General features: G+C 41.9%; 3 protein-coding genes across 6 annotated transcripts; 1 reads left to right on the top strand and 2 right to left on the bottom strand.

The window, feature by feature from the left end:
- Positions 1-4395: 4395 nt before the first annotated feature.
- Positions 4396-13527, bottom strand: LOC116232880 (cilia- and flagella- associated protein 210-like). 4 transcript variants are annotated; one of them, XR_016468259.1, is made up of 9 exons: positions 12995-13527; positions 12096-12252; positions 10666-10805; positions 9781-9973; positions 9081-9245; positions 8417-8523; positions 7178-7351; positions 6375-6680; positions 4396-4429 (listed from the first exon to the last, which is right to left on the bottom strand). XR_016468259.1 is itself a non-coding variant. In XM_090144000.1 (7 exons), the coding sequence occupies exons 1-6, from the start codon at positions 13090-13092 to the stop codon at positions 8443-8445; spliced, it is 834 nt and encodes a 277-aa protein (XP_090000126.1). In that variant the 5' UTR covers positions 13093-13527; the 3' UTR covers positions 4396-6680; positions 8417-8442. The 4 variants fall into 4 exon arrangements, 2 of the variants coding, with proteins under 2 accessions (XP_090000126.1, XP_031455371.2); XR_004167796.2 differs by having other exon boundaries at positions 4396-6680; XM_090144000.1 differs by lacking the exon at positions 7178-7351 and having other exon boundaries at positions 4396-6680.
- A 766-nt stretch (positions 13528-14293) lies between these two features.
- On the bottom strand, positions 14294-21356 carry CFAP210 (cilia and flagella associated protein 210). The gene is made up of 10 exons (XM_090143374.1): positions 20770-21356; positions 20466-20668; positions 19985-20211; positions 19162-19335; positions 18875-19068; positions 17816-17972; positions 17141-17280; positions 16181-16373; positions 15549-15713; positions 14294-15116 (listed from the first exon to the last, which is right to left on the bottom strand). Exons 1-10 carry the CDS (start codon positions 21354-21356, stop codon positions 14775-14777), a joined length of 2382 nt encoding a protein of 793 aa, XP_089999500.1. The 3' UTR covers positions 14294-14774.
- PHOSPHO2 (phosphatase, orphan 2) lies at positions 20831-24189 on the top strand. Its single transcript, XM_031599512.2, has 2 exons — positions 20831-20972; positions 21512-24189. The coding sequence occupies exon 2, from the start codon at positions 21514-21516 to the stop codon at positions 22246-22248; it is 735 nt and encodes a 244-aa protein (XP_031455372.2). The 5' UTR covers positions 20831-20972; positions 21512-21513; the 3' UTR covers positions 22249-24189.
- Positions 24190-25326: the final 1137 nt, after the last annotated feature.

The following is a 25326-nucleotide window of genomic DNA, read 5'->3' on the forward strand; positions in this document are numbered from 1 at the left end:
TGGGTTGAGAGGTCAAATGTGGTACAAACCCCAACATTTTTGTCAGTCCTTCAATCTGCTTGCACCAAAGGCTGGCAAATCTTAAGGTTTCTAAGAAACCTTAAGGGCATTAATGTAAAGCCATTTTGAAGTGTAACTATTTCAGTAGTAGATTTTTAAGGCAGATCCTCTGATTGCATGATATAACTTGTTCTTACTGTTTTTGTAATGTTTGTCAATATTTTTGCCATATAATAACCCACTTTATTATGAGTATGTGTCCACAGCAGATGAGCAGAATTGCTGAAACTTGGTTTGACGTTGTGCTCCAGACAGTTATTACTCTAAAGGAAATAACAAGTTGTTATGTCTTAAGAACAAAAGAAAATACAGGATTGTGAACAAAGTGAGGAACTCTTACTGGACAAAAACTAGAGGTGTGTAGTATCACTTCTTAGTAGAACGGTTTGTGGAGTTACTTTGGTTTTTTTATTATTATTATTTTTTTTTTTTTTAGTGTTTTAGGATGTATTTTGCTTTGTCATTTAATGCAGAATTTGTAAAAATGTTTTCCAAGCCCAAACAGGGTGGATAAAAAAACTGTATTTAAAAGGAAGTGAATTAAAGACCTGTAGTGGGCCTGTTCTGTGTATTGCCTGTCAGAACTCAGCACAACTTTGGAGCAGTTTCTTCTCAATTTTGGATAGTAAGAAAAAGTGAAGAAATTAGGCTTAAGAAATGTATGTGGCAGCTCACACAAAGTTGTTTTCTCTGCAGTATGCATGTGTGGTGCACTTCGGGGTCTCTTTGAGTATAAACTACAGTGTTCTTTAATCTTCTAGGGAGCTGCTACACAACTTCTCATTGCTCAAGAGGTATGTTTGCACTACTAAGAATGTTCCTGCCAATGCCACTGAAGGCCATATAAGCCTGCAAACAAAAAAACCTCAGCTATATCGAGTCCTGCTCTAGTAAAGGGTAAAAATACCACCAGACAGCAGTAAGGTAAACCATAGGGAATGATTTTAAAATTTTTAAGTGGTTACTAAGTCTTGAACATAATTACTTAAAATGTCAAAGATTCAGTTGTAATTTGCAGCTCTAAGTAATTTCAAAAGATGCACTTATGTGCTCTTAATATGGAGCTTTCCCTGCTATAGGTCAAAAATTTGTACAGATTAAATGCTCTCTAGTTCTTTCATAGCAGGTTAAAATTCATCTGAATAAGTGGCACAAGGATTGTTTTCCTGTTCTTTAAGGTAACGTGTAAGAAGTTGATGACTTATAATTGCACATGGTGGGATGCTCTTAATCTCTTGCTGAGTGTGTGCCTTGTCCGTATTGTATTTGATGCTCAATTGTTTTAATGCTCAGCGCTTTGTTTGCTTTAAGTTCAAAAATTGCAGTCTTGTGAGAAGGGGAATGTGCCACATTTGTGCTTTTCTTTGTCTAGAAATTAAGAATGCTGATAAGACATTCAGTGGGACTGAAGCACATTCTTTTGGACAGCAGGATGTCCCCAAGCACCACTGAGCTCTTGTTGCCTGGTGAGCTTGTGGCTACTGCTCCTGCTGTCCTGGAACCCTTCTTCCTTCTATAGCAGTTTTTTTGTTCTCACCTCTCACTGTATCTCCATTGCACTGTGGTCAGAGTGTAACTCAGTGCCATCTTGGCAGCAATGTCGTAAGTTGTTGGCCTTTTGGCTTAGAGAACTGAAGTGGAAGCATGTTTGAAAGCAGTACTTACATGTACTGGAAAACAATGCTTGTGGCCATTCCTTCTGAATGATGGCAGGGGAGAAAGTTCCATCTAGAAGGCAGCTTGTGCTGTCAGCACCCAAGAACTGACCTTACTCCAGAAAAATTGTCAAAAATGCATCTCTGTGCTTTTGGGGTTACAATAGCCTCAAGATAAACATACTATGTTTTACCATATACTTCCCTTTTTAAATGATTTATGTCTTCCCTGATACTTGAAGAACTTTGATAAAAGACAGTAGTATTTTTCAGTAGTGGTTGTGAGTTAATTTTTGGTCAACTTACCTGGAGGATACAAGTGACAAAATTAATCTTTATGTTTCTAGAGTCAACGTGACATAAATGTTAAGAACTCTTACATGCTGCTTTCCTCCTTTTGCTTTTGTAATTTTTCTTAAGCAACTTAACCAGATTGTTCAAGAAAATGCATATCATAAAGTTTATGAACTCTGCATTTTGCAGAATTTGAATTTGATATAATGTTGCAGTTTTCTAGCAAAAAAATTAAGCTTTCCAGCTTGCTGTGTGTGTACTTCTAGTGTAGTACTTATTACTTATCCTTGAACAGTTCACATCACTGAAACATTACTCCAACAGTTCCTAAATAAAAACATTAGGTAATATTCACTTGGAGAGTGGGGGGAAAAGCTATGGCATCAAAGTAAGTTTTCTTAATATGATATTCCATGAAAGGGACAGCAATAATAAAGTGATTAGATTAGATAGTTAAACTATACAAAAGTAAAAGAGGTATGTCCTTCCTTAATCACAAAGTCACTGTTTATATGAAATGAATATGGTAATTAACATGAACAAGTTCAGAGGACAGATCTTACATTGCTTAATACACATCTCTAACATATTTGTTCAAAAATTATATTCATGAAAGCTCTGACCATAACATCAAATGAACTATTTAACTACACCAGCACCCTGACTTTGAAGTGAAATTTTGCAACATCAAAAGCACTTCCTGTTTTTGGCAGGCAGTCATTTCTACATATTCTGTACATATCCCTGTAAGTGTACATTAAAAAAACTAGTCACTGTGTTGCTTTAGCCGTAACTGCTAATTAAAGGAATAATTGCAAGGATTGGAAATAATTTAGGCCTATTTATGATATGTTGTAAGAGGAAACAGCTGATAACTGGTTTCCTTCACCAGCTAAAAGAACTGTGGTTCATGATGTAAGTAGTGATGTGCATGTAATATTTAGTGAAATACTTCGAAATTTGTCTCTTCAATATTTTGTAACCTGTACTTCTCAACTGGGATGATGACCCAGTTCTCAGCTGGGAGAACACAAGTTCTTGAAAGGAAATGTATATCTTGTGTATTAAATTAATTTTCAGTAATAAATGCTTCTTTTTGGTGTATTTGTTAGCATAGTCGATCTGTCTGCAAAGTGTGCTTGCAGTTTTAATTTTTTGTATGTAATTAAGGTAATTGCTCATTTCTGGATCACATGGTGCAAATGGTGCATTTGAATGTGCTTGTGATTCAAATCGTCAGCCTTCTTAATTGTTTGTATGGATTTAAAGGATGTGCTGATGTGATGTCAGGACATTACCTCTTCAGGTAAACGTAAATTTATATGCTTCTATAAAAATCTGGCTATTCATATCTTCAATCTCATGCTGAACTGGATGATAACGTTTGCTAATAGATGGAATTGCAGCTTTCTACTCCAGACAAATGACAGGCTATACATCTAATTCAACACACAAAAATGCAGCTGTGTAACTAAACTGATCTAGTATTTTATCCCTATAGCTTTTTTGCAAGTTTCAATCTTTGATCTTGTACTTACATGCAAGAACAAAACAAACCTTTTATTTATGGAGAACAGTTTTCACCAGTTACAGAAGATGTTCCTATTTGATGACATGAATTTAAATACAACAGTAGGGTAGCTGCCAGCTTAGAACTGAATGCAAAGCTAAGTTTTGATCAAAAGCTCACCTACGCCAGTATTCCTTTCTGGCACCCTGGCTGTGCCAGAGCAATGTTTAGGAGATAGCAGAGAAGCACACCATACTCTCACTGTGTATATTTCCTGATTAATTTAGAAACCTGAGTGCTAGACACACAACTATCGTGCTGCAGACATTTCTTTCCCATAAAGAATTAGAGACTGAGCCTATGCTGTATCTTTCTCAATCCAGTCTTTCTACTGTGTTCTTCACAATAAAATTAAGTAGAAAATTGTCCAAAAAAACCCACCCCCCCAAAAAACACACACACACACACAAAACACAACAAAACCCCTCAGCACTGATATTACTGTTACAGACAGCTATTTTTTAACAGCTTACACAGTTTTATTACTCAAGTTTTTTTTAAAGCTACAACACTAGGTTTTACATAAGCTTAGAAGTCCAGTAATATTCAAAGAGTACAGCACAGATGTCAGGTTTAAATACACGTTTAGGTTTTTACCTCTTGACTTTCTCAACTGCTGTGTTTCATAATAAAAGTACAGTAATAAGTGTTAAAATTGCTTATTGAAACCTATGGCTGCAGATAAGGTAATTGTTTCTTGAGCTGAAGCTGAATATAGGCAGGTTCTGGCATGTTGCATGTATTGTAATGTCTTCTAATCAGCTTCAGCTGTTAGGCACTGGTAGGTTATGCAGAGTGGCTATAGCTTCTTATTCATTTGTAGGTGCTTCTATGCTTGTCAGATGTATCTCTGAAGAAGAAAGAAAAAAGTTTAAGTCCTGCTGTGTAATTTGCAATTACTGTACAATTGAATATATATGAATCGATGGATTGTAATTGAAACAATAGTAATTGCCCTACAGCAGTAATGTAATACTAAGCTTTACCAAAGACAGTCCAAATTTCCCTTGTCTGCCATGCCCCTGTTCCAGTTGCTGGACGTGTAGTTTCCAGGTTTGGTAGCCTCAAACCTTTGAACCTGTCTGTGGTCTGCGCAGTGACTATTACTTGTTTCTTACAATAAGCATTGCAGCTTTCTAGCTTTCTTTTTTAAACAGTATAGACTACTGTAAGTCCAGTCAGGTGCTACTTATTTGGAAGGGAGTATGTAGTAAAATTACTATTGTATGAGCAAAAATCTAAAAATCTGTTGAATATTATTGGGCCTGCAGTTCTGACATACCCTTCAGTACCTAATAGAATTGTCAATTTCTCTGGATAATGTATTGGAGATGAGAAACCCAGAAGGGAAAAAAATAATTTAAAAAAAATATGATGATGGTTTATATAATATAATATCAAGTAGCTACAATCAGCTATGTTTTAAAGCTGTTTTAGATCTTCTGAAAGATTGGTTTAATAGATTAAAGAGCAGGTTTGAATCATTTACTAGACCATAACAGATGCTTAAACTACACTGGTGGCAGTGCAAGAGCGTAAGTGGAATGATTTGAGAGTCCAAATTTAGAAACATAGCACAACATTAAATAGAAGGAATTAAAGAAAGGCATCTTATACAGTCTTATCGTAACTTTAGCTTTCACTTTAACTCCCTCTGAAGTCTTCTTTTTTTTTTTTTGAGCTATTTAGAAATAAAAGGAAGATTCTCTATCAGAGAAAAAGATGCACTGCCAGAACAAGAATGGAGATTCAGCAGAGACAAGAATGCATTACCAGACAAAGGAGGAAAATTACCTGTCTAGAAATGGGAGAGTGTTATAAATACGAAAAAGGTATAAGTAAATAACAAATCTAAAAGAACTTAGCCATTAAAACAACAAATTCATTGACCTAAAACCACCGTTAAGTTTTGAAAAAAATTTCAGAAGACTTATATATAGCCAGTCTATAGTGGCATCTGAAAGCATCCATCCTTAATTGCCCTGTGGTGCCAACTCTTCAGTAAAAGTTTGCTTCCACTTAGGTGTTATCTTCATCCTTCCTCTGAGTTGAGCAGTAGCAGCCTGTAATGTTTGAACTAGTAAACTCTAACCCAAATCACCACTTGATAGTAAAGAACTGCACAGTGATTAACTTAAATCTACCTAGAATGAGGTATTAAAAAAGCTCCTCTATTCCATTTTGTGTCAAAATTCAATCTGTTAAGACTATTGCTATAGCCACACAGGCATCAGACTTGTGGTACTGTCATGAAACATCACATTTGACCCTGGAGGTAAGCATTTAAAGTGCCAATCTATTTCCACAAAATTGGATGACGCGTTTGGAAAAAACACAGTTTGATTTGTCTGTTTCAGTCCCTCTAGGATCGCCCTGCATTTCTTAGGTCCTGGCCTTCTCATAAGACCAATACTTGTGAAGTTACATGCATGTGTCCTGACTTCTAAAGCAAGGCAGCGCACCAGCTGAAAGGGGGCTCTGTTGAGCAAAATCAGTAGTTCATGTTTAGTAGTCAAGTTATTTCTCAAAGCATGTTCTGATTTGTTAACTGTAAATTGCAACTTTAGCTAATAAGCATACGCAGTGATAATGCACTTGGCATTAGACTAGAGATGGTGGTCAGCTAGACCAACCTCCTGCTTTAAATGTGATGATTTCAAAGCCTTCTCAGCTGATAGCTGACCACCATTCTAGTCAAAATGATCCAATTTTAACCTCTTTCAGCATGAACACAGTATGTCTTTACAATCAACCTGGTCTCCCACATAATAATCTTTACATCAATCTGACAGTACCAAGAGCTTGGCTCTGCTTTAGCTGTACTACACTTTCAACAGCTGCTGGCTGCTCCTAGCTCTCTCCTTAGCTTCTTCCTTGCCAGACGGTGAGCTCAACTTTCTCACTGTTTCAGTTTATTTATCATCTCAGGCTGTTCAATAGCTTTCATCTGCTTTTAATTGCACAGTGAATTGTTCTTTTAATTTCTTCCCAGTCTTTTCTTCTTTCTTTGTGTTCTTCAACATATCAAACATACAAATTACTTTAGTCTTCTGTATTATTATTCTTGCAAGATTTCCATTCTTGCCTTTCAGGTAGGACAACTGTAAAGAACAATTAAATGTTATGATAATGTTTTGTCACTAGAAATCCTTGAACCTCAACTATTTACTTCTTCATGTTGCTAAAACAACAACTTTGCTCTTTTATAGGGATCACTAACTAGAGTTAATCATTTAAAACAAGCACACAAAGCATACACATCTTTGGAAGTCAATGCAATATCACTGATTAATGCTTTTTTAATGCTGAAATAAGCAACTGAATCCACATGTAGCCAGTGTGTTTAAAAACTACCCTAGATGCTTATTTCACTCTAGATAAAGTGAAAGGATGAATTGTTTTCTGGTAGTTGAATTTGGTATTTCTGCAGACACTCCAAGAAAAAGGGGGTAGAAGCCCCATGGAAACACAGTGGATTTCAAATGCACACAATCTACAGAACAGGGCTTTTGATTTTTTAAAGTTAAGTAGGAAATGAGGCTGCAATCCACCCTGCTTCTTGTTGCTGTGCAAGTAGTCTAAAATCCATTTAACTCACCAGTTGCACATGGTAGTGAGCATGTGTAAATGTGCACTTGGTTATGCATTTGAAGCATTATCAAGCTCTGTAGACTTCAGCACAACTCTTTCTGTAGTCAGTGCTTCTTCTCAAGGTTTCAGCTTCTGCCATCAAAAGGCTTTATTAATAGTTTCCATTCTTTGCTGAAAAAAGCTTGAAGTAATAAAAAGAGCACTAGCTCAGAGAGAGGGGAAATAAATTTTTCATTAGTGAACTAAAAAAAAAAGCATAAAAGGATTTAGAGACTATTTCAGAAGCTAATTGCCATGTCTCTGTCATGCCTTTTTCCCCAAAAAGAAAAAGTTTATTTCCAAACAAGCCAGTTATTCCAAGATAATTGGAAAGAACTCTGTATGACTTAGTGGCAGTTCAGCAAGAATACATTTTTCTGTAGATGAGAAGCGAGTTTGAGATAGATCTCTTGGTTGTTCTGGTTGTTCCTGTTTACTGTGCTTTTCACATTCCAGAGTAATGATAAACTGGAGCCTTTTGGATGAAAACTTAAGAAGGAAGATATGCTCCAAACAGTGATGAGTACTGAGCCATGACCCCAGACTACTGCTACTTTGGGCAAATGCCCCCCCAAAATACATGCATTGGAATGTTATGTTTTCAGCAGCAGCTTCTTCATTCCACAACCAGCCCCTTTTGGGCTGCACTGACTGAAGTGGATACAAAGAATCAGCTGTACTTTGCCATGTCCTGCTGTCCAGAAACAACTCAGCAGCCCACCTGACGACTGTGCTCTGAGTCCTGGCTGTATTCTTGGACAGGGATTTGAGGGGCATGTAAGTCGCAACATTCCTGCCCAATTCCAAGAATTTGTTCAGTGTCTGATCAAGACAGCAGCTCTTGACATATATTTGTCAAGGAAGAATGTGGATAGTGCTACACAAGCCTTTTTTTTTTTTTTAATACACTAAATAAACAAACACTCATTTACTTTTACAGTTAGCAAAAATTAATTTTCTAATCTTCAGCTGATATTTTATAAATTCTTGATGGATACCCTCCATGTTCCTTTGTAATTTTCTGTTGCATAGTTTAGCCACACTGAGGTAGCTGAGTTCCAGCAGTATTCCATACTAATTTTGATTAAAAAAAAAAAAAAGGAATAAAACCTACTTAGGAGGCCTAAATCTGAGCCTTGTTACCACCTTGGATGCTTGGAGGGGAGAATAAAAGTTACATGCATTTGCAACACATTAAGTTACTCACTGTCTTTATCTCTGAAATTTTTGCTCTTAATGAAAAGTGGCTTCTCTCTGAGCATCGTAATCCAAGTCCGCTTGTTTTTCCTGCTGTTTTTTTGCCTGTTTCTCTGCCTGAGAAACAAAGAATAACAAAGCTTAGTATTTACTTTACAACATAATTAGCTTAAAACCTTTTGCACCTATGTTCAGAATTCTTATTCCATTCAGTCTCACAAGTTATGAAAAAGTGTAATAGTGAATTTTTAGAAAAACCAACTTGACTCGCACAACACTCTTTGCCTGAGTGGCTCCCACACTGGGACACTGACATCACAAGAAATTGAATAATAAGGTCATTAGCTCAAGGGAAATTCAGTTGCAGAAAGGGAATCTCCATTCCTAAGTGGTGTCTCCTGAGGCCATGTTTGCAGCACTGATCTTTTTGCTACCAATGGTCCTTCCTAGTAATCCTCTCTGACCAATACAGGCTGAGAAAGCCCAGAAGAAATTTCTGTTCTACTCCTCTGAGATGTGGCTGGTTCCCAGACCCCAACATCTGCAGTGCACACAGATCACAAACAAAACACATCACACATGGCATGCCTCCTGTCCCTGCCCTGCAGACAGTATTTAGTGGTGTTGGTATAGATGTATGCTTCTTGCTGGAAGGGTACCGCGCTTCTATTTACCATTTGCTGGATTCGAAACTTCTGTAATTCTACGTTTGCATCATGCTGTTTGTCTTTCTTAGCTTTTTCCATTTCCAGGTAGATACGATCATCTGTCATCCACTGACTGCGGTCCTTCTCACCCTCTGCTTTTTCCTCTCTCTCCTTCTGCAATTTCATCTTTGCCTGCATTTTATAAAATAGAGGAGGTTAACCAAATAGTCACCTTGCTAGTTTGAGGAGCCATGTCTTGCAGTCAGCCACTCCAGGCCAGATCCAAAAGCAATAATGATGCAGCCCCACACCAGCACTTTGGTGTGCTGGATCATGGCAGCTGCACTCTGGCCAGGCCCAGAGTTTCTGACAGCACCAACAGATGATGCCCAACTCCAGGTGGGAGAGAGGACCCAGAAAGATGGTACCAGTCCCATGAGCTGTGATCTGGGCCAGGTTCTTCAGCTGCAGTAAGCATGGCTGAGACTGGAAAGTGTTTGCACACATTACTAACAATTACAGAGCTTTCAAACTCAAAGGGATGAATCTGCATGCCACTTGAAGCTTGCTTAAGGTGTTAGATGTATAACTGTAGATTGTGAATATGATGAAAACTGCTGAGAATGCGTGTGTATGTTTCACTAACAGCACATTAAAAAACATGTTTCTAGAAGGTATTTTTAAGTACACACCAGAAAAAGGGACAAGAACAGATTAGGTTTCTTACATCAGTGGCTCTGTGTTCTGCAATAGATTCAATGGCAGCCTTTTTTTTAGCATCCTTCTCTTTGGTTTTCACTTGGTACTCATCTTCTACCTCTGCAGCTGCTCGATCAAGACGATCATCTTCCATCCTCAATGCCTTGTTCATCTGTGCAGTTAGTTTTTTACAAGCTCTGTCCTGATGCTCCTCAATTAGCCTGAAGCACAAAAAAAGCTACCATATCATACCAGAATATCTGATATATGCTTATGCCTTCCAAGGCATTTCCCAGAATAAAATCAGCAGTCCTGCTTCTTGTATCACGTAGGTCTTTTCCAACCTTGGTGATTCTATGATTCCATCCTTCTCTTTTGCCACAGAGACCCACCCATTCAGCTCCTTGAGTTTCTTTTGCTAACATGGCAAATAAGCGCTCCCTATATATATATTTATTGTCATGCCTGCTTTTTGTTGCAATAATGAGATGGATCATACAGTTCACCTAGCACACTGCCAAAACAGGCCAATGCTGAGAGAACTGCCTGAAAGTAGGACGCAAAGGGAACTTGTTGCATTGGCTCAGAAATGTCATACGCTCACAATTAAGCAGGTAAACAATTTCTTTTGTTAGTGTAATAAATATATTATGTTTCTTTATGTGTCTTAGAGAAAGAGGCAGCAGAGATCTGTGGTCTAGGCAATTTGAAGACTTGAGACCGCAGAGCACCAATTACTACTGAAACCAATACGTATTTCTTCTGAATTTTCCACCTTTTTCCAAGTTTTAATTACTGAAAAGTTGCTTATATTGCACACTTGATTTTAATGACATAAGAATTCAGAATAACATTTGTCACAAAATTAAGTTGGAGCTTTGAAGAACACGAAGAATTCTAACCCTCAACCTACCTGCTGGTCTCTCCATCTTTCTCTCTTCTCAGATCAGCCATCAGTTCTTTTTCTTTAATGTAAGCCCTAATTTGATCATCCTCTTTGTCTTCTTTTTGTTTCTCATCATTTTTAATTTTTTCCTGTTCAGCTGCATGCTCCTGTTGAAATGGAAAAGAACATTTATTTTAATGCAGACCGAGACTTCTGAAATATTTAATAGGAAAAGAAAAATCCAGTAGAGCCTTCACATCTAGTCTATAATTAGAGCTCTTTGTAACAGTGGAGAAGGTATAAAACATAGGAACAGATGGAAGAGAACACTCAGGACCTAACTATCACAGACTAACACAAAAGAAAAGTTAGTATGCAGTCACAGTCCGCAGCACAATATCCTTCAGTTAAATTTTCCTCTGCTTTCCTACTGCTCACAAATAATCTCTCATTCCAAGTGTCATTCACATGGCGCTGGCTCTGAAGGATACAAACAGTACTCTGTAAAACTGTGGAAGTGTAAGGCACAAGGCATTTTGTAGTCACCTAGAAATTGGCAATTATATATAATGCTTTTCTTACACGTGCAAGGTTGAAGGCAAATGGAGTAATAGGACCAGAAGGAATATAGGAAGGGGGAACAAAAGCAAACAGGATTTCAGTGAAGTTCTCTCCTTGTACTGTCTCACCTGCCAATGAATCAAAGTACTTCCACCTCTGCCTCCTTGTTTAAGCAAGCATTGGGGTTCATGTAGGAGGCGTAGAAGGGAGAACAGCAGATGTGATAAGTAATTTTAATAGACTTTTTATAAGGGCATGTAGTGACAGGACAAGGGGAAACAGTTTAAAACTAGAAGAGGGTAGATTCAGATGAGATATTAGGAAGAAATTCTTTACTGAGAGGGTGGTGAGACAATGGAACAGGTTGCCCAGAGAGGCTGTGAATGCCCCCTCACTGGAAGCACTGAAGGCCAGGCTGGAGCAACCTGGTCTGGAGGGAGGTGTATCTGCCTATAGCAGGGTGGTTGGAACTAGATGATCTTCAGGGTCCCTTCCAGCCATTCTATGATTTCCTAAACAACTCTAGTCACAACGGGAAAGACAACTTATAAAGGTATTTTCATGTTCACAGACCCAGCCTACTCCCCTCTTCCTAAGAAAGAACAGTGGGCTTAAAACAGGCTTAAATCCAGTTCTCAAGTCAGGGCTATTCTTCAGTGCCTACATGAGTGTTTTCCATTACAGTCAAAGCTCTGGGTGTCACATCGCAGCTTTCCAGAGGCCCTTCTCAAAAGAGGACAGAACAACACTGCCTGCAGCTGGCAAGGCAGAGGAGCATGACCCAGCATTACTGAAGCTATCAGCAAACCTGCTGCCAAGAGACCCATTTATTCACGGTCCTAATGCAAGTGCTTCATGGTGAAGCATGTAATGAACTCTTTCTTTCTGTTACTTACATGATACTGCCTCTGGCGTTCACGTTTCTCCTCCTGTTCCTTTTCTTTTTCTTTCTGAATTTCCAGTTGATACAACTGGCTCAGCCTTTGTATTTTTTCGCCTTCTCTTTTGTTTTCCTGCTTGACCAGGTCTGCCTGATGCTTGTGCTCCTCTATTCTGAAACAGAAAAGGAAGGAAATAGATGGCCCGGGGACTTCATGACATAGGGAACGGACTGGAATACCACACGTCTTGAACACCGAACAATTTGATACTTTGAAGTGAAAGCAGAACATCGGATGAAAATAGAATCATGTTTTTTAAAACAGTAGCTACAATCCATTGGCCAAAGCTGAGTTCCAGCACAAAAACTAAGTATAGGAATTTCCTGATTAAGTTAATACTAGCAAAAGCAAACACGACCAGCATATGGACTTGAATAACAGCCTGCATTTGATTCACTTGTTTAACAGCTGGCCCGCTCCATGAACAAGTTCGGCTTTTATCTGAGCGCAGCCCTCCGAGCAGCGCTGCAGCGCGGGCGGAGGCACGGAAGAGTCATCAGCCCTCCGCGCCAGACCGACCTATGAATCACTGTGGGGAAACGGCAAGAGCGACAAGTTTTGCCTCAGGGAGACAAGCCGCTCGCCTCAGCATCAGAACACAGCTCCCCTTGTTTAGCTCCCACCAGCAAGAGGCGTTTCTGAAGCCGCAGAACTGACTTTAAAAAGGCACCGGAGGTCGAGCAGCGCTCACGCGCCGGCCGCTTCGAGCGGACGCGGCCCCTCCGCCCAGCGCGGCACCGCCGGGCCGATGCCGGGCAGGCCGGGACACACGCGGCCCGCGGGCGCTGCGCTGACGGCGCCGGCAGGCTTTTCAACCCGAGCCCCGCTCCGGGAGCCGCGAGGTCCCGACTCACTGCGCCAGCTGCTCTCTGGCCACCGCCCGGCGCTCCATGTAGCGGCCGCGTTCCCGCTCCGCCTCCCGCTGCTCGGCGCCCGGCTGCTCGTGCTCCATCGGCAGCTTCCGCCGAGAGACAGAAAATCGCCTTTCCGGATCCCCACCAGCGGCGACAGCCGTCCCGGCACGCCCGCCCTCTTTTCTCTGTCTCCAGAGCGGGAGCGCCTCAGCACCGCGCGGCCCCGAGGCGGAGAGAGCACTGCCGAGCGGAGCCAGCAGCGACAGGACAATAGGGAAGAGATGGGAACGCCCCGGCTCCGATGGCGGCACGGCACGGCCCCGCCCTGGCGCGCTGCTGGCGGGCCCCAGAGTGCGTGTGGCGGGAGCCGCCCTGCCGGGCCGTGCGGGGCTGCCTGTGTGCGCTGCGTCCCTCCACGGCGGGCTCGGCTGCGCGGGAGCGGAGCGACTGCGTTCGTCCGCCCTTCTCCTGCCTGGAAGACGTTCCTCGCGGAGGCGACTGCTGCCGTTAGGAAGGAACGCGCCCACCCGCTACGCAGCAGAGATAAGGGGAGCTGTGGTCGCGCCCTCTGGCTCCAGGCCCCGTGCTGTACGTCAGAGCCTTTTGCTATCAGAAGCCAGGCTCAGAACGTTGATGGCACACAAAGACCCGTTTTCCAAATATTATCAATCATCCTTTTTGTGAAACTTCCTAACTTTCTTAGAACTTGTGTTAACTAATGCCCTGGCTGAGAGAGACGGACAGCTTGGGGTTGGAACAGAAGGATGTGTGCAGCAAAGCTAAGCTTCAGGTTCCTTGGGCTGTAGTTCTGATGGACCCCAAAGTAGGAATGTCCTGCTCAGAGCCCAGGATATCGCAGAGGAAGTTACATGAAATTCTAACTCTGTCTGTGTCACGTAAAACACAATGGAAATGTTTCAGCAAAAAGACAAATGTCAAGGACTGAGATGTATGTTGGCTTTGTGCAACAAAGTAAGCTCCAAAGAGTTCCGTGCTCCCTGAGAAACAGTTTTAGATCTGAAATTGCCTACAGCAGATTGCACGTTCTACTTTTTGCAAGAACCACCAAACTGCGTTGTTTCTTATTGCCGTGGCATTTTTGTCATAGCTATTTACAGCTACATTGGGACTTACTTGCTTTTTGGATAACCACATTTGTCTGTGACCAGCTTACATCCTTACTTCTACATAACTAATCTACAGCAAAGCATTAATTTTACAGAGACAGTTGCAAAGCGCTACAGAAACTGCAGTAATGTAAGTACTCTGACTTTTGTGTGCGTTCTTGCCCTGTAGATTCTGGTTTTGTTTTGTTTTGTTTTTTCATTATGGAGAATACTGAATACGGAAATAGGTTAGCAAGCACTGTAACTTTTTGCACCTTTTTTTGGTGCTGGGAATCTGCATCACACATATCCCGTAAGACTGAAAAACATGGGACAGTGCATTTCTAGAAAAAATAATGAAAAAGGAACTGTAGTAGCGAGCCTTTGGCTGGAATAGGTAATGTTGATGGTCAAAATTATATATAATGCATTCTTATAGCCAGTTATTATATGAAATCATAACTCTTTTCACGTCACATAAAATGTGATGGAAACATTTCAGCAAAGAAACATCTTACAACTTCCATCTTCCATCTTACAACTTCCAAAATACAAGTTGGTGTTTTTTTAGAACATACTCAATTCTGTGGAATTTATTTTTTCAAATGGACTTTCAGATTCATAGCATATATTTAATGTAGATCCATTTATAGTTTTGACTGAAGATTCAAGGTTCAAGAAATTGGGGTTTTGTTTGTTTGTTTTTTTAACCACTTAAGTTCTTCAGTAGTAGCACTGCTACAACAAGGTAATTGGGTCTCAGCAACATCCTGTGCTTGAAAACCAGGATTTGTTCCTTCACTTCCTCTAGAAAATGGGCCACCTCCAAGTCCTCTTATTTGTTTGGAAGCTTTCAGGAGAGGATAGAGATGATGTGTAGTCCTGGACTCTGATTCAATTACTTGCTTTGCATACTTCTGAAATTCATGTTCTTTATGGAGCGCAATAAGCTCTATCTGAGCATTGTAGTCCAAGTCTGCTTGCTTCTCCTGCTGTTCTTTTGCCTTCTTTTCTGCCTAAGGAAGAAAAAGAAATAAAAAGGGAATAACAAAGCTTAGTATTTCTTTCACAACATAATTGTCTGTTAAAATTTAGAGAGGGTAAGCTTACAGGAGATTGGAGGTGATGTTACCATGCTTGTCAGATATCATTCCTCCCCAGTTCATTCCCAGCTCACCCCACCATAGGAAAGTGTACACTGAATAGCTGAATAAACATCAGCATTCACTGCTGTTCCTTGGGGATCTGCCCAGAAGATACAAGAGGACAGCAGCCATACATAAAGACACAGGACAGGAAGTGATGTGTCATTGCACACCAGCATTCGCTCATGCACCACTCGTTGACGGGAAAGGGTTTGTATGGGTGACTCCCACACTGACTAGCACTGTTAGTTAGGTTCATGCTCCTTTTTGAAGGCGCTGAAAGGGTATGGCACTTCCATTTACCATTTGCTGGATCTGAATTTTCTGTACTTCTATGTTTGCATCACGTTGTCTTTGTTTCTTGGCTTTTTCTGTTTCCAGATAGATCTGATTCTTTTCCACTAATGCTTGAAGTTCTTTTTTACTTTCTGCTTTTTCCTCTCTCTCCTTTTCCAATTTCATCTTGACCTGCATTTTATAAAATAGAGAGAGTTAACCAAATAGTTACCCTGCTAGTTTGAGGAGCCATGCCTTTCAACCAGCCATTCTCCAGGCCAGATCCAGAAGCAATAACGATGCAGTCCCACACCAGTGCTCTGATGTGCTGGATGATGGCAGCTGCACTCTGTCCAGGCCCAGTTTCTGGTAGCACTGACAGGCTCCTTGGCTGCAGGAAGCAGGGCTGAGACTGAGAAGTGTTTGCACAAATTACTTACAATTACAGAGCTTTCAAACTCAAACGGATGAACTCAGGTACCTTGTGGCTTGCTTAGGGTGTTAGATGTGTAACTGTAAATTGTAAATATGCAAGGCAGCTACTGAGAACTTGTGGGTATGTCTCACTAACAGTTAGCATGCTAAAAACCACAGTATTCCTAGAAGGTATTCCTAAGTACATGCCAGAAAGAGGGATGAGAACAGGTTAGATTTCTTACCACAGTGGCTCTGTGTTCAGCAATAGACTCAATGGCAGCCTTTTTTTTTGCTTCTTTCTCTTTTTGTTCTTTTTCTTGTGTAGCTTCTTTTTTTGCGACGTCTCTAGCAATACGCTCATCTTCCATCTTCATTACTTCACTCATTTGTGCAGCTAATTGCCTAACAATTTTATCCTGGTGTTCCTGTGTTATTCTGCAGAGGAACGTAAGTACTCATAACATATGTACCTAGTCTACATGAAGCACTGCTTCTACCAAACCCCACCAATTCCACTTCATCTCCTTGTATTCCTCCTGTTGTATTTTTTAAAATTATCTGATTTAGTGAATAAGTGTTCCCTATATTTTTGTAACACGATTTTTTGTTGCAGTGAAATGCTGTATCATTTGGAGTCTGCCTAGAATCTTGCTATTAGGAGGGACTTGTAGGAAGTATTGGCCAGAAATAGGAACAGTTAGATTAACTCACTGGCAAATTCATGCTGTACTTTCAGTGTTGAATAGGTAGACCTTACTAATAGCATTATTAATAAAATAATTTAATTAATTAATACCTTGTTAAGAAGTAGAACTATTTTTCTTGATCTATCTCAGAGAAGTATAGCTTATGCCCCCAAATACTTTTAACTATGATTCTAGTTGTCTTTAATTGCTGAGAGGGTGGAGGCTTGTCAGGACATATAGAAAATCACTTTTCCCAACACGCTGGAGTAGAACTTCGCACTCTTGTAAATCTTTATGCTTTGAGGAGTGAGGAGATCTATTACTAACCCACAGATCTATTTCTAATGATGCTGTGAAAGAACTTCCTTTTTGTCCTGAATTCTCCATGTCCCATTGAGTAGAATTTAATTACAGAATAATTGTGGGCTTTGTTATGTCATCAGTCTGAAATATTTGAATAAGAAAAGTGTGCAGTTCTTAATTTAGATACATTTTATAAGCTAGCTTTGAACCTACCTACGCATTTCAGCTTCTTTCTCTTTCATCAGCTTGGCAATAGTTTGCTTTGCTTTGAAATGAGCTCTAATCCGATCATCTTCTTCCATTTGCTTCTGTTCCTCCACTGCTTTGATTATTTTCTGGTTAGCTACATGTTCCTGCATAGACAAAATGATCCTGATATAACAGATGAAATTTAGAAAATCTAGACCTGGATTAGCAACTCCCTCTCTTCATGTTTCTCTCAAAGAGAATGGAGAGGAAAGGGATTCTTATTGCTTCCTCATCTGGTTTGAACATGCATGAAGGGGAAGTGGTAGAAGAGAGAAAGAAGGGGAATCAAGCATCAGACATGGGTTGGAGCTGCTTCTGCCAACCCATTACTGTGCAGTGCAGGGAGCTTTATCCCTTGCTCCCATCCACGCACACGGGAGAAGGGAATGCTGAGAGGAATGGGACTGTGCAAACCCCTCCAATTATTTTCATAGTCACAAACTATAATTATTCCCCTTTCCTATCAGAGAAAAATGGGCATAAAACTGGGCAGGTACATGGTACCTGGCATACTGAAGCTATCAGCAAACCTCTTGTTGCCAGTAGGCCCTTTAAGCTATATTAATTAACATTACTGTTTCATTCCAGACAGCCAAAACAAAGTGAACATTTTGAACTCTTTGCTTTCCTGTTACTTACATGATACAGCCTCTGGCGTTCAACTTTTTCCTCCTGTTCCTTTTCCATCTTTCTCAGAAGTTCTAATTGGTACAATTGGCTCAGTCTCTGTATTTCTTCTCCTTCTCTTTTGTCTTCTAGCTTGGCAAGATCTGCTTGATGCTTGCGCTCCTTTATTCTGAAACAAAAAGAGGAGTAGAGTTTATGGGTTAGGGGCCATAGGAAGTAATGAACAGATATGGATTTTGCATGTCTGCAGGTACTTTAACACTAAAATATCTGGTATTTTGAAGAGAAGGTGGGTAGAATGTCTGAGGTAAAAACCAGCATGGCTGTAGTGGTAGCTCTTCAGTAATCTCACCAGAAATTAGCTACATAGTATATGCAGACATACTGCAGATGACTGGTAACAAGATTGAGCTGGACGACCCATGAGCACCTCTGCATCCATTACATTCTGCCATATCATCGCAACAGCTTCAGTGAGCAAGATTTCCTCAGTAAGTCCCACCATATCCACACTTCTCTGTCTGGACACGCAGGCAACAGTTTAAACCAGAAGTATTCTTCCAGGCCCGGAATACTTGAGACCAGACTTTAAACCTACTACCTGCATCAGGGAATTTTATTCTTTCTGTCAGCCACCAGTTCTGTAATTGTCACCTGCATTGGTGACTCCCCCATAAACGCTTGGGAACGGCTGAGTGGAGGCAGCAGTGATGAGTTCTCTAGATGCATTATCTGGCAGCTGATTATGGCCAAAGCAACAGTCAGATTTAATTTCTTCCTTTTCTGGAATCAAAATTGATTTAGAATACACTGTCAGGAGCAAAACTGAAATAGTGATGTGGTTAAAACCTATTGCTGCCTACTGGAAGTGATTTCACATGCAGACTGTTGGCAACTTACCACGCTGCTTCTCCTTTTTGTGCAAGGTCTTTTGTTTGGATTATTCTTTTTAAAATGTCACATTTCTGAGACAAATGATTATTAACTCTCTGTAAAAACCTTACAGAGTGTATTTGTGAGAAGAGAGTCTAAATAATTAATCAAAAATAATCCTACTTTACTGTTACTTACTGTTCCAGCTGGTCTCTGCATAGTGCCAGTCGATTCATATAACGTTGATGTACCTTTTCTTCCTCTCTGAGAATAGCTTCTTTACGTTTACGTTCTATTTCTTCTTCCTCCTTTTTGTTAACATCTGACTTTAACTTTTTAAATTCAATTTGAGCATCCCTTTCCTTTAGGACCTCAGCAAGTAGAAGGGCACTCTGCAAGAGAACAATTTTAGTAATTTGCATGTCCAAAGTGTTCAAATCATATTGAGTTTCTTTAAAAGGAAAAATTGTAAATTGTCAACAAACATGCAACCCTTTCACTCTTTCGTTCTGGTGGTACAGATAAGTTTTTGCTTTATTGATGGTCTCCTTCCATTTTGCTGCTTGGAATTCTGCTTCTTCCAAATCAAGTAACTTTCTTTCTTCCTCTTGCTTTTCTTCACGTAGTTTTCTGGCTTTCAGTTTCCTTTGTGCCTGGCCCTACAATGCAGGTAAAAATTCACCTTCTTATAAACCACATTTAAAAATCATGGATTGAATATAAACCATTCTGAAGGTAGCATACTCCATGATTTTTTTTGTTTGTTTTTACTTCTGCATTTCAGGTTGGCAATTAAACTATTTATGCAGAACGTAGTTAAAATACATGTTCAAAAGCAAATGTTAACCTAAGGGATTACACCTGGAAATACTATTGCATTTTAGAGTCACGGAATCATGCTGCACAGAGCAGAGGGGCAGATCACCTCCCTCGCCCTGCTGGCCACGCTTTTCTTGATGCAGCCTGGGATACAGTGGGCTTTCTGGGTCGTGATGGCACATTGCTGGCTCGTGCCCTGCTACCATCCACCAGTATCCCCAAGTCCTTTTCGGCAGAGCTGTGCTCTGTCCTTATGTCCCCCACCTTGCACTGTTAATGGGGGTTGCTACAACCCCTGTGTGAGACCTTGCACTTGGATTTGTTGAACCTCATGATGTCCATCTGGGCCCTCTGCTCGAGCCTGTCTAGGTCTCTCTAGAGGGCATCCCATCCCTTGGGCATGTTGATCACACCGCACAGCTTGGCTCTTCTCTTTTTGCATACATGAGAACAGCCTGCCTAGTTTAGAAGCGCACGCAGTGTGCTTACCATAATGGTGTTTGTCCAGTCTTTGACAGCTGCTTTGGAGCGTAAGTGCATTTCTTTTCGTTCTTTCTGCTCCGCGAGGATGCGTGCTGCCTCTCTGCTCGTGCTGCCGAGGCCGTCCTGCATCCTTTCCCACTCTGCTCTTGGCAATACAATTACCTGACGGAGATCTACTTCGTTTGGAAGAAAACATCCATCTAGAATGTTATTTTCTTCAAATCTGTGTGATGCTACATAGAGGGGGAAAAAGTACTGATGTTTTTTGAAGTCAGAAAACCCTGAATTCAAACCTGTGTCAGCGTTTGAATTCGTGCACGGCAGCGACAGCAAGCGCTCCATACGGTCGCTCTCCCCACCTCGGCACCCCGGAGCCAGCACAGAGCGCCTGTGCCCGCGTTCTGACCGTACGGGTGTTGGTGCTCAGACTGCGGCACCACTCATACGTCCCACGGCCGTCTGCGTGCGCAGGTTTGATCTGTAGTACCTGGCAGTTTGGGACGGCCCTTGGACGTGGGTCTGAGAGCAGCCGGACCGGGCAGCGCTCCCAGAAGGGGGGAACGCCGAGGAGGCTGTAACGCACGGTGCGGCTGCGCCTTGCCGCCCTCGTCCCGTGCGCTCGTACGTCCTAAGGACGACGCGGGTGGGAGCCACCCGCCGGGGACAGCCCCACGGTCACGGGGAGCGGCTCTGCCCGCACCCGCGAGGCTTCACTCACGCGCCAGCCGCCGCCTCCGGCGCGTCGGCCCCGTCGCCGCCGCCATGGCCGACGGCCGCGCCGCCGTGTGTACCCCGCGTTGCCGGGCGACCCCGCCGAGGCCACGTGACGGCGCGGAGCGGAGGCGGGCGGCGCGAGCCGGAAGTGGCGATCGGTGCGGCCGGCGGTGCCGCTCCCGGCTCTCGGCGCGCTGCCGTCCCGCGGCCCCCGGGGCGCCGCCGCCGCGTTCGGTCCGGCTACGGCGGCAGCAGGCGGGGGCCCGGTGAGGCCCGTGAGGTGCGTCCTGCCGGGGCGCGGAGCTGTCGCGGGGGCTGAGGTAGTGCTCTGCGGCCCGGACCCGCGGGCGGCAGTGCTTTTCACGGCCGCGGTTCCTTGCCTTGGCGTGTCCTCGGCGCCCGCCGCTCGGTATTTCGCTCGCCAAATGTCTCTGAAGTCTGTGGCGCCATCCGAGCGTCCCCCCGGGTGCTGGAGAATCCCGGTTTGTTGGCGCTGGGACTGCTGGCGCGGAAGCGTGGAACCGCTGCTGCGGTGCGAGGCCCGCGGCTGGAGCTGCGGCTCCCGCTGGGCGCAGTTCAGGGCTGCTGCGGGCAGAGGTTTGGCACGGGCTGCACTCTGACCTTCCCACACTGCTGTTTTTAGCATCAGCGTTACTTTTCCCATAGTTGTAGTGGCCATAAATAGCTTTCTCTGTTCAGATATTTGTCTTTCTTGCATATTTTTTTTCTCCTGAGCACAAGACCGGGGTAACGATTCAGTAGTTCCATTTATGTAAATATTTTTTTTCTCTGTTTGTTTTGGGACCCATTCATGGACAGCTATGAAATTTCTGTTGGTTTTTGATTTTGACCATACGATCGTAGATGAAAATAGCGACACCTGGATTGTGAGATGTGCTCCTGACAAAAAGCTTCCCAGTGGGTTACAGAACTCCTACCGGCCAGGACACTGGACAGAATACATGGGCAGAGTCTTTGTCTACTTGGGGGACAGTGGCGTCCGAGAAGGTGACATGAAAAGAACCATGACAGCAATTCCCTTCACTGCAGGCATGGTCGATCTTCTGGGGTTTATTGGCAAGAACAAAGAGTTTTTCGACTGCATCATTGTTTCAGATTCTAACACGGTATTTATTGACTGGATTTTAAAAGCTGCTGATTTCCACGAGGTGTTTGATGAAGTGTTTACAAACCCAGCATCGTTCAGCAGTACTGGCTACCTGACCGTGCAGAGCTTTCATGCCCACCATTGTCCAAAGTGCCCTAAAAACCTTTGCAAAAGGAAAGTTTTAAAAGAGTTTCTAGATAAACAGTTGGAGAGAGGAGTGAGTTATACGCAGATTGCCTATATAGGTGATGGTGGGAATGACTTGTGCCCTGTGATGTTTCTGAAGAAGGGTGATGTTGCTATGCCCAGGCATGGGTATACCTTAGAGAAAAAGATTTCTCAGCTCTCTCAAGATTTCTGTCCCATAGAGTGTTCTGTTCTGGTTTGGTCATCTGCTGTTGAAATTATGTCTTATCTGAAACTGCTTATAAAAGAACATTTGAAGTGATAAAAGGAAACTGATATATCTTTTTTTCTTCCTGGGTGAGAAACGCCGAATGCACATGGAAACACAACATTATAGAAGTGGGATATTAGCTGAACTTATGTTGTTTAAACATAATATGAAATTGTATTTTCAGTTTTGTCAGTAGTGGGAAAGTGATGTTAAAATGGCTTTCAGGCACAGTGTGCATTCCAACGTTTGTGGAGAAGTGTGCGTGTTGGGGAGGGGAGGGGGCTGCATGAGGGATCGCCATTTCCTTTTGTCTTCTCCATCCTGAGACTTTACCAGCCACCAAAGTGATGTTCCATGTGCTGTGGGGAAGGAGTAAGATTAGCGCACAAAAGAATAATTATTTATAAAGAATTTATATGCTTTACTTGCCAGGAATGTGATTCTGGAACTCCTGGCTTTGAATAGTTTTTTTTAAATCGAGGATAAATGTTTAATTTGTAAATGATTTGCTATGTCTCTAATCCTGTTTGATCTGAAGATGCATTTATATTTTTAATACACTGAATATTTTACCAAACTAAATTCCTTTTTAATAGTTTGTATTAAAGACAATAAAAAATTACTGTCACTGAGAAGAGCAATGCCTGATGTTGTAAGGTATTATGCAGTGCATTCTGTTCCTGTAAAGGCCAGGAGTGGCTTAACACAAGTGTGAGTGTCAGTCTGCAGAACACCATTCCTTTGGTCGGCTCTCTCTTGAAACACAGGAGGAATGTTGCCACTTTGCACTGTTGCCACTCCATACAGAACCTGTGCTGTTAGCTGGGACTCAGCCCACTTCTTTTTCTGCTGCCCACAGAATGCTGTGCGTGTCCCTATGCGTTCTTATACCAGTTTCACCTATTCACTCTTTTCTATGTGCATCCTGTAATCCTCTCCTACAAGCTGAAAGGGAACATCTGTATCCATTTTAACTGTGTTTGAATAAGGAATCGTTTATGAGCATGTGGTGGGCGTGTTTCTCGCTCATGGTGAGATGAACCATAAGACTTGTACTATCCACGCAGAGGCACTTCAGTCTCATTAAAGTTGAATGATCTGTCTTCATGCCAGATGTTTTCTTTCTTACAGTCTCCCCGAAGTTCCCAAGTTGTGCTATAGTCTGCTATTGAACTGTTGTTGTCTGTTTTAGCCTTTATGTGCCTTAGTAGCTTAGAATTCTGCCTAATCTGCAGTGATATGGCTGCAAGTGTCAGATATGTGGCTCAGCAGCCTGCAGTTGATGTAGATGTCTTCTGCATTGTCTTTGGGTGTTGTTTTCATTTTCTTACTGATATTTAATGTTGTTATTACCCACTTTTTCTTAAGTTGAGGGTTTTTAGGAATGTTTTCCCCTGTTTTGGGGCCAGTTATATAAAAATGAAGATTTTCTTCTAGTACTGCTTTGTAAAGAGTCTGGCGTTTAGCTCTCCATCTGTTTTAACTAATTACAGAAGGTTGTTTTGAACAGTTTGTTGTCTGAGGTGTCCCAAATGATACATTTGGGTTCTCAGGAGCATGGCTTTAATGATGGGTAGTTGATAGCTGTCTGAGACGTTTGTACTGGGGAGTCTACCCTGTTGTGTTCTGCATAGAGACAGTGTTTGATTAACTGAAGGATTTCAAGCTATTTAAGTTTGCTGATTTGTAGCCTGTATGAGAAAATAGTGGTGAATGTTGTGTGGTATTGCATGTTTTTTTTGTTTTTTGTTTTTTTTTCCTCTGAAGTTGTGCATCTCCTTCACTCTAGATATGCTGCTAAGGGTTGCAGATATTGTGCTTTCCATTTCTTGGTTATAAAGCAGCTTGCTTTCAGCTTGTCCCCAGATCTCACTGCTTATTTAAAAAACAAAGTGCAAACCCAACCACCTAGTATATAAATAAGTACTCATCTTTCACTTCCACTTACATTTGTTATTCTTTTAACCTTAGAAACCTCATGTTGTAGTTTGCTCTGTTGCTGATTCCTTGAGCAAGAAATTCATCTTCACACTGAAATACATTTTTTGGTTGTTTTTAAGAATAGAGAAGCAGGAGATGAGAAGAAATGAAGCAACTAATTGAAAAGATTTGCAATTACGATCCAATCACTTCAAGTAGAGTGTAGAGCAGATTTTCTGGGCACAGTGCATATTGGAGACAGAAAGAACTTCTCCATTCCGGTAGGTAAGCCATTAAGCAATTAATGAGGTCTTTTCCCTCTGCCTTCCCTGCTCCAATCTTAATCAAAGAGATCACTTTTCTGCAGCACCACAGTTACCAAACTTTTCCACTTTTGAGTATAAGAGGGGGAGATGAGTATCTCCAGATTGTGAAGTCAGCTTTAGCTGGTAGCAGCCAGAAGAGGCAAGGAGAGGGCAGAGCAGGTCCTTGACGGGGCGCTGGTTCAGTGTAGGTTGTTAATGACCTGACTGCTGGCTGTTTAAACAACGTGCTCTGTGGAAGGGAAGTGTCAACTTCTTAGATGCTTAGATGTTACAGAATATGTAATGGGAGGCTCTTGTGTATATGAACATTTTCTGTATGGTAACAGGTCTGCTACCACACACCAGTTAGTATGGGGAGTACTGAGCTGAAATCCTATACTCTGACCTTATATACTAGGAGACTGGCCAAGAGCTGGGAGAAGTTCCTGCTTATCCATAGGCAGCTGGTGAAATGGAAAGTGAAAAACAGCAGCAAAACAAACTTGTTGGCATGGGGACGTATAAACAGAGTCAGGACCCTACATGGGAATGCTCCAGAGAAAGAAGAGGAGTGAGCAATGTAGCCGTGGAACAGCCGCTGGTGAGAGCAGCTGGGCTGCAGTAATTTTTGGGCTGCAGCACACCACATAACTCAGATTTTTGGGGCTGACAATACATCGAAAGTTGCTGAAAAAAACTGAAGGCAAAGATATGTGAAGAATTTGCTAGTATTTTTGGATCAGTTTGTTCACATCTTGCGCTGTTACATAAAGGCCAATGGAAAGCGTGAGTCCTATTGCACAATCTGTGTGTGAGGAGAGATGGAGTGGGATGTCCATATACATCTTCCCACTCAGATTTCTTCTTTAATTCACGCTTTGGTGGGAACTAGGGAGGAAATACC

The sequence above is a fragment of the Phasianus colchicus genome, chromosome 7 (assembly GCF_987193195.1).
Source record: "Phasianus colchicus chromosome 7, bPhaCol1.hap1.1, whole genome shotgun sequence".
In the NCBI taxonomy this organism is placed as follows: domain Eukaryota; kingdom Metazoa; phylum Chordata; class Aves; order Galliformes; family Phasianidae; genus Phasianus; species Phasianus colchicus.